Source organism: Glandiceps talaboti, chromosome 1, assembly GCF_964340395.1.
Source record: "Glandiceps talaboti chromosome 1, keGlaTala1.1, whole genome shotgun sequence".
Lineage (NCBI taxonomy): Eukaryota > Metazoa > Hemichordata > Enteropneusta > Spengelidae > Glandiceps > Glandiceps talaboti.
Window position 1 is genome coordinate 29,359,469 of NC_135549.1, and position 9,627 is coordinate 29,369,095.

At 35.8% G+C, this 9,627-nt stretch overlaps 1 protein-coding gene across 2 annotated transcripts; it reads right to left on the reverse strand.

Annotated features, from left to right (window-relative positions):
• Nucleotides 1-5,734: 5,734 nt before the first annotated feature.
• On the reverse strand, nt 5,735-9,346 carry LOC144438930 (uncharacterized). Of its 2 annotated transcripts, none has more exons than XM_078128159.1 (2): nt 9,086-9,346; nt 5,735-8,074 (listed from the first exon to the last, which is right to left on the reverse strand). In XM_078128159.1, the coding sequence occupies exons 1-2, from the start codon at nt 9,116-9,118 to the stop codon at nt 6,800-6,802; spliced, it is 1,308 nt and encodes a 435-aa protein (XP_077984285.1). In that variant the 5' UTR covers nt 9,119-9,346; the 3' UTR covers nt 5,735-6,799. The 2 variants fall into 2 exon arrangements, with proteins under 2 accessions (XP_077984285.1, XP_077984293.1); XM_078128167.1 differs by having other exon boundaries at nt 5,735-8,082.
• Nucleotides 9,347-9,627: the final 281 nt, after the last annotated feature.

The following is a 9,627-nucleotide window of genomic DNA, read 5'->3' on the forward strand; positions in this document are numbered from 1 at the left end:
TCATCACACAACAAAGAAAAAGAAAGGCGGAAACTGATCTTCAGAGGTTTGAACGGAGAAGCAGTAAATTTAAAGCTTGTATGGTGCCTGATGAGGAATCCAATGAAACTGAGCAGGAAACCAAATTTGGAAAACAGGAAGAGATGTTAACCAAGGACCTGACTCAAGAGAATAATGATGCGAGTATAAAACTGAGATCAGAAGTTGCAGAGCTAAAGGAAATGAATAGTCGGCTGATTATTGAAAACAAACAGTTAAGAGATGACAATCAGAATTTGAAAATTGAAAGGGACAGGTTGAAAGAAAAACTAGATAGCATATCTTTTTCTGAAGAAACTTTTAGTTTGAATGAAAAGAAATGTAGTTTTTATACAGGATTACCTAACTTTGTTATAGTTAAAATGTTTTTTAATTTAGTTGCTTCACACATTAAGACATATTCACAAAACAAATTGACACAATTCCAGGAGTTTTTATCTGTTCTTATGAAACTTAGGTTAAATTTACTTGATGAAGATTTATCATATCGATTTGGAGTTGACCAGTCCACAATCAGCAGAATTTTTAACAGGTGGGTCCCAGTAATGTCCTCAAGGTTGTCATCATTTATTATATGGCCTGACAGAGAAGTTTTACGATCAACCATGCCATTATGTTTTAGAGATCACTTCAAAAATTGTGTTGTTATTTTAGATTGTTTCGAAGTTTTTAGTGAAAGACCAACAGATCTAGTAGCCAGGGCGCAGACATGGTCCAATTATAAACATCATAACACTGCAAAATTTTTAATTGGAATATCACCACAAGGTACAATAATATATATATCCAAAGCATGGGGAGGGAGGGTCTCAGATGTTTACTTGACCGAAAGTTGTGGAATCCTGAAAAAATTGTTACCCGGGGATGAAGTTCTAGCAGATAGAGGGTTTACTATTGAAGCTTCTGTTAGTGCTTATAGGGCAGTATTAAAAATTCCTGCATTTACCAAAGGGAAACTGCAACTTGAAAGGAAGGATATTGATTGGTCCAGGGAATTAGCTCATGTGAGAATCCATGTTGAAAGAGTGATTGGCCTTCTAAGAAATAAATATAGAATATTACAAGGAACCCTCCCCATTAAAATGATCATGAATAAAATGTGTGGTGGTAATACTGTAGTGGATGATATAGCCATAGTTTGTTCAGCTTTGTGCAATCTTTGTGAATCTGTTGTTCCCCTAGATACTTAAAAAAAAACACAGCTGAATCACAATCTGCTTCCAGGATGTGTGCATTCTGTAAATCACCTCACTAGAGACACCCAGGTTCACTCTAGTATTTATATTAGCTCTCACAAACACTGAAAAAAGTTGTATCCATATAGCCTTTACACTGTATACATGGCATGCTATACATGAAACGACAATGTCTTATCCACAATTGATTTAATAGTATTCTAGAACATAGTGCTAAGGCCTTGGTATATGAATGTGTATTGTTCTTGTTAACAAAACAAAAAGAAAGGAACCATGTCAGTGTCTTAGGTCAAACAAAATAATTGTTTGGTTCGGGTTACATATTTGAGCAAAAAAAATGCTAAAATCGCAACAAATTTGAAGTCTAGGAAGTAATGATGGATGTGGAAACCTACATCATCTAATAAACAAACACAACATAAAATTCTTCCACTCTGTAATGACCATATGTGATGAGAAGAAATCAATGACATGGGTACAATATGGAAAACAACAGAAAACATAACTACCTGAACTAGAGACTAGGAAATGAAAAAAAAAATTGCCCTATCCCACCTATTCTCAAATTGAATGTAATCAGAAGTTCAGAACCACACAATTTTTTTTTATTACGCCTAACTCAAAGTCAATAGTAAGAGTTTATCTTATCAGTAGTTAGAATTGAGAAGATTGCAAAGAGTTATTCTTCTGTGCTTGGTGAGACAATTGCTATTAAAACTTACATTTTGTAACTTGTAATCTGAGGTCAGTGTACTGTAGAGTGCATTTTAACAATGTATGAAGTTTCAAACTGTGATTTTGATTTGGTCCCTTGTATTTATTGTTTGTTTACAAATAATTTCCTGTACATGCAATAACAAACAGCTGTCAAATGAATTGTAAAGACAATGTTGAATAGTGTCAGTAATTTATTGTAAGTTTATATTTTACCTCGAATTACATTCATTATAGATATAAATGTGTAATAGTATTACTGTTGTACTTCTTATAGCTTTACTACACAAATTATACAGAACTGATATTGATTTTTTTTATGTCCTAATGAAATATTTACAACAACAGGGAGAGATTTAATGAAATGTACTAATTCATTTTGAACTGTTTCAGAATTAAAAAAATTATATTCTTTGTATTACTTGTTTCTCCATTTCTTCTCTTAATTATTGTCCTGTGCAGGTACACACTACTGTTCAATGAGGCAAGTTCAAATATTAAACTTATGGATTTTAAAAATATAAAGGGGTCACCTGACTAGCCTCCTGTAATTTCAAATAATACACAAGTATATAAGTGCAGTAAATATATTTTATTTACATGAATGCTACTAATTACAGACCTTTCTACTGGTGTTACCCATTGTCTTACCTAGGACCTAGTCATCATCAACAGTGGTGTGTTACTGTGCAGGACAGTCTATTTTTTTCCTGTCCTTTTCTTTGAACAACTTGGACAAAGCCACTTCCCCTTCTTAGCATGCTTAATTTTCAAACAATCCAAGTGATAGTATTTCACTTCACAATCTTTGCTACTGCAAACAATCATGTCCCTCCCAAAACTCTCACCACGGCAATAACAAACAGACGTATCTGAATGTATATCACATGACAACTGACTTTCTGGCTGGTTCTCTGTGCTCCCCAGTTGTAGATATTTTCTAGAGTACCACTTGGCTAGTATTTCAGGGAGAATGCAATGCCTGAAGAATTTATCAGCTTTCTTTATCATCTGCTCCATGAAGATTTCATCAAAATATACTTGCTGAATTACTTCACCCTCAGGTGACCAAATAACAAAATAGCTGGATGAAATGCCAACTAAAAACATTTGTAACTGAACTTGATAAAAATATTGATGAGTTCGCTTTAAAACATACTTTCCATCAAAGTTCTGCATACAAAATGATGCATCTAATTCTGTTTGCATTTGTGGAGTCCTATGTTTACATTTGAGGGGACACTTTACTTCAACTGTAAAAATCCCATGACACTCACATCTAATTAAAGCATCAGGGGAACCTGCAAGAAAGGGATACTTGGTGCTTCTGTACAGTCCACACTGTAAAATTTGAACTCCTACATGCCCTTCATTTATCATACGTATTTTCAATCTTTCAATGGCATCTTTTTCATGCACACAACCATAACATGTAGCTTCTGTTGAAAATTTGTGTTTAAGAGGGTGACATATGCTGAGAATTAGACTCTGGGAGGGCATACTTGGATCTGTACTACATACTGATTTAAATCTACTTGCAGTAATCAAGCCTGCACGTTGTCTAAACCAAATATTGGAAGTGGCCTTTTTGCGTGTATCAATTTCTATGTCCTCAGCCTCAGATTTTGATAAGGTCATGTTTTCATAAACATTGTCACACTTTAGCAACAGTTCATTGTACGCGAGGTCATGGAAGGACGGGTTGTAGAGTTCAGTGAGCGGCTTGACCAGCTTTGTTGACGTGGGTACAAATTGCTTGTATGTGTCAGGATGTACACGTAACACGGCACTTTTTACACCTGTTTGCTCGAGTTTAACCACGAAGTCTTTTAATTCGCCCTGTGTTAACGATGGTGCAGACTTTCTAGTCGGGGCTTTCCTGTAGATTTGTCACTACCGGTAATCACACGTTCCGTGGCACTGGCGTTGCAAAGCAGTTTGTATTTCTTGTTTGGTCTGGCGAAGTTTATGTTCGAGATTTCTTCAAATGTAACCTTTTTCAGAGTCGGTGGTAGCCATGAACAGACTTTTGAGGTGCATGCTGACATGTCAGTTCTTCTTTTGAATTGAGTCACTGCATCGATGTAGAATAGGATCGCTCCTACATGAGAACAGGCTTCACCAAGCCCAACCATACAGATACATCGATGCAGTGACTCAATTCAAAAGAAGAACTGACATGTCAGCATGCACCTCAAAAGTCTGTTCATGGCTACCACCGACTCTGAAAAAGGTTACATTTGAAGAAATCTCGAACATAAACTTCGCCAGACCAAACATCGTTAACACAGGGCGAATTAAAAGACTTCGTGGTTAAACTCGAGCAAACAGGTGTAAAAAGTGCCGTGTTACGTGTACATCCTGACACATACAAGCAATTTGTACCCACGTCAACAAAGCTGGTCAAGCCGCTCACTGAACTCTACAACCCGTCCTTCCATGACCTCGCGTACAATGAACTGTTGCTAAAGTGTGACAATGTTTATGAAAACATGACCTTATCAAAATCTGAGGCTGAGGACATAGAAATTGATACACGCAAAAAGGCCACTTCCAATATTTGGTTTAGACAACGTGCAGGCTTGATTACTGCAAGTAGATTTAAATCAGTATGTAGTACAGATCCAAGTATGCCCTCCCAGAGTCTAATTCTCAGCATATGTCACCCTCTTAAACACAAATTTTCAACAGAAGCTACATGTTATGGTTGTGTGCATGAAAAAGATGCCATTGAAAGATTGAAAATACGTATGATAAATGAAGGGCATGTAGGAGTTCAAATTTTACAGTGTGGACTGTACAGAAGCACCAAGTATCCCTTTCTTGCAGGTTCCCCTGATGCTTTAATTAGATGTGAGTGTCATGGGATTTTTACAGTTGAAGTAAAGTGTCCCCTCAAATGTAAACATAGGACTCCACAAATGCAAACAGAATTAGATGCATCATTTTGTATGCAGAACTTTGATGGAAAGTATGTTTTAAAGCGAACTCATCAATATTTTTATCAAGTTCAGTTACAAATGTTTTTAGTTGGCATTTCATCCAGCTATTTTGTTATTTGGTCACCTGAGGGTGAAGTAATTCAGCAAGTATATTTTGATGAAATCTTCATGGAGCAGATGATAAAGAAAGCTGATAAATTCTTCAGGCATTGCATTCTCCCTGAAATACTAGCCAAGTGGTACTCTAGAAAATATCTACAACTGGGGAGCACAGAGAACCAGCCAGAAAGTCAGTTGTCATGTGATATACATTCAGATACGTCTGTTTGTTATTGCCGTGGTGAGAGTTTTGGGAGGGACATGATTGTTTGCAGTAGCAAAGATTGTGAAGTGAAATACTATCACTTGGATTGTTTGAAAATTAAGCATGCTAAGAAGGGGAAGTGGCTTTGTCCAAGTTGTTCAAAGAAAAGGACAGGAAAAAAATAGACTGTCCTGCACAGTAACACACCACTGTTGATGATGACTAGGTCCTAGGTAAGACAATGGGTAACACCAGTAGAAAGGTCTGTAATTAGTAGCATTCATGTAAATAAAATATATTTACTGCACTTATATACTTGTGTATTATTTGAAATTACAGGAGGCTAGTCAGGTGACCCCTTTATATTTTTAAAATCCATAAGTTTAATATTTGAACTTGCCTCATTGAACAGTAGTGTGTACCTGCACAGGACAATAATTAAGAGAAGAAATGGAGAAACAAGTAATACAAAGAATATAATTTTTTTAATTCTGAAACAGTTCAAAATGAATTAGTACATTTCATTAAATCTCTCCCTGTTGTTGTAAATATTTCATTAGGACATAAAAAAATCAATATCAGTTCTGTATAATTTGTGTAGTAAAGCTATAAGAAGTACAACAGTAATACTATTACACATTTATATCTATAATGAATGTAATTCGAGGTAAAATATAAACTTACAATAAATTACTGACACTATTCAACATTGTCTTTACAATTCATTTGACAGCTGTTTGTTATTGCATGTACAGGAAATTATTTGTAAACAAACAATAAATACAAGGGACCAAATCAAAATCACAGTTTGAAACTTCATACATTGTTAAAATGCACTCTACAGTACACTGACCTCAGATTACAAGTTACAAAATGTAGGTTTTAATAGCAATTGTCTCACCAAGCACAGAAGAATAATTCTTTGCAATCTTCTCAATTCTAACTACTGATAAGATAAACTCTTACTATTGACTTTGAGTTAGGCGTAATAAAAAAAAATTGTGTGGTTCTGAACTTCTGATTACATTCAATTTGAGAATAGGTGGGATAGGGCAATTTTTTTTTTCATTTCCTAGTCTCTAGTTCAGGTAGTTATGTTTTCTGTTGTTTTCCATATTGTACCCATGTCATTGATTTCTTCTCATCACATATGGTCATTACAGATTGGAAGAATTTTATGTTGTGTTTGTTTATTAGATGATGTAGGTTTCCACATCCATCATTACTTCCTAGACTTCAAATTTGTTGCGATTTTAGCATTTTTTTTGCTCAAATATGTAACCCGAACCAAACAATTATTTTGTTTGACCTAAGACACTGACATGGTTCCTTTCTTTTTGTTTTGTTAACAAGAACAATACACATTCATATACCAAGGCCTTAGCACTATGTTCTAGAATACTATTAAATCAATTGTGGATAAGACATTGTCGTTTCATGTATAGCATGCCATGTATACAGTGTAAAGGCTATATGGATACAACTTTTTTCAGTGTTTGTGAGAGCTAATATAAATACTAGAGTGAACCTGGGTGTCTCTAGTGAGGTGATTTACAGAATGCACACATCCTGGAAGCAGATTGTGATTCAGCTGTGTTTTTTTTTTAAGTATCTAGGGGAACAACAGATTCACAAAGATTGCACAAAGCTGAACAAACTATGGCTATATCATCCACTACAGTATTACCACCACACATTTTATTCATGATCATTTTAATGGGGAGGGTTCCTTGTAATATTCTATATTTATTTCTTAGAAGGCCAATCACTCTTTCAACATGGATTCTCACATGAGCTAATTCCCTGGACCAATCAATATCCTTCCTTTCAAGTTGCAGTTTCCCTTTGGTAAATGCAGGAATTTTTAATACTGCCCTATAAGCACTAACAGAAGCTTCAATAGTAAACCCTCTATCTGCTAGAACTTCATCCCCGGGTAACAATTTTTTCAGGATTCCACAACTTTCGGTCAAGTAAACATCTGAGACCCTCCCTCCCCATGCTTTGGATATATATATTATTGTACCTTGTGGTGATATTCCAATTAAAAATTTTGCAGTGTTATGATGTTTATAATTGGACCATGTCTGCGCCCTGGCTACTAGATCTGTTGGTCTTTCACTAAAAACTTCGAAACAATCTAAAATAACAACACAATTTTTGAAGTGATCTCTAAAACATAATGGCATGGTTGATCGTAAAACTTCTCTGTCAGGCCATATAATAAATGATGACAACCTTGAGGACATTACTGGGACCCACCTGTTAAAAATTCTGCTGATTGTGGACTGGTCAACTCCAAATCGATATGATAAATCTTCATCAAGTAAATTTAACCTAAGTTTCATAAGAACAGATAAAAACTCCTGGAATTGTGTCAATTTGTTTTGTGAATATGTCTTAATGTGTGAAGCAACTAAATTAAAAAACATTTTAACTATAACAAAGTTAGGTAATCCTGTATAAAAACTACATTTCTTTTCATTCAAACTAAAAGTTTCTTCAGAAAAAGATATGCTATCTAGTTTTTCTTTCAACCTGTCCCTTTCAATTTTCAAATTCTGATTGTCATCTCTTAACTGTTTGTTTTCAATAATCAGCCGACTATTCATTTCCTTTAGCTCTGCAACTTCTGATCTCAGTTTTATACTCGCATCATTATTCTCTTGAGTCAGGTCCTTGGTTAACATCTCTTCCTGTTTTCCAAATTTGGTTTCCTGCTCAGTTTCATTGGATTCCTCATCAGGCACCATACAAGCTTTAAATTTACTGCTTCTCCGTTCAAACCTCTGAAGATCAGTTTCCGCCTTTCTTTTTCTTTGTTGTGTGATGAACGAAAACACTGATGGTACATAGTCTGGATGATTGGGGTCGTCATTCTTGGCACCTTGAATGTACGACAAAATATCTAGGTTACAGCAATATTCATACATGGGAATAATTATACAAAAAGTGATACTGCAAAACAAGGGTTATTAGCTGTAGTCATTTTCCTGAGGATAATTAAAAAGAATTTCATTTATAAAATGTCAGATGTACAATAGTAATAATTGTCGAGTATATTCAAGGTCTAGTCATGGAAATATCACCCATATGTGTGATACTTCATTTCTTAGTCTAGTTCCTATAATTTGTATAAAATATCATTAACCATTTATATTTCTATGAAAAATGTTCTTCATTTTTCTTTCTTTCAAGAACCACTACTACTGATACTCAAAACCAATGAGCTATACAAATCCCCTATACTTGCATGTCGAAAAGAAACAATCGTGTCTGAAGCAAAAACTTGCATCACGGCTAACTTTTACAGAAATAAACAAACTGATAAGAGTCGCTTGAACCTACATAAGAGGGACCGTGTGTTGTTTTTGTATCAAGTTTGACAGTGATAAGAAGTAGACTTTTTTCGGCACCATCGAAGGCATTTTTCATCGCCCACAACTGTTACAATGCGAAGTTCTGTTCACAGGCAATGGTGTACAACGCGCTGTCAACACTCGTACTAGTCCTGCTTGCAGACGGTGCACGGGTCTTCATTACTGACAGGACCCTCAACACCAGAAGGAAGTAGGACTACACTCGTACTAGCTATTTTGTACTAGTTCACTGAGCGAACGCGCCATATTTTCATTAGTCCTGCTTGCATACGGAGTGAGTTGTACCTTCGGAATTCGGACAACGCGGTGGTGAGGGTCATATCATCATGTCGACCCGTACAAGCAGGACTACATTTTCATAATCGTAGCATTTCTGTCAATAGCAAAAAGAAATAATGCATGAATTTGAACTTCGAAAATATCAGGTGTGGTACTTGGATAATCAATCATCTTGAAACTTAAAAATATTTGGGGGAGGCGTTTCAAAGACAACTTTATTTTTCTACTTACCGGTAATGAAATGCTTGCTACACAGCCATGCATGTTTTGGTTCTAGATTCTTCCGATTTATTGCCGAAAGCCACTGTCGCCGTCGATCTAAATCCTTTGGAATTCGGTAAAAGGAAAAATCACATCCTTTTTTTATGACGGTTTGTACATCCAAAGGCACAGCAACTCTTTCCCATGGTACTGAAATTTCAAATTAGGCGCTAGTGGAAGCAGAAGACACGCATTTGCTTACAGTGCATGCCACTCGCTTTTGCCACTCAATATGGCGGCCGTCGTGAATTAGCCTCGTTCCCGTGACGGATGACGTCATATGCATATCATCTATAGACATTTATAATTATTACACATAACTATTGTGTTTAAGTATGAAAGTCAAAAATTTAAAATACTTACAGGACCACCAGTCTTGAAACGTAGAGGTGTGCCCTCCATTTTTTCACGCAGACACTTTGTTGCGAGCTCTTCAAAGCCAGGTAAGCCAGGAAGTGTGACCTCTGACCTTAGGAGAATATTCATTGCCTTCTCATTCTCATTAACTGCTG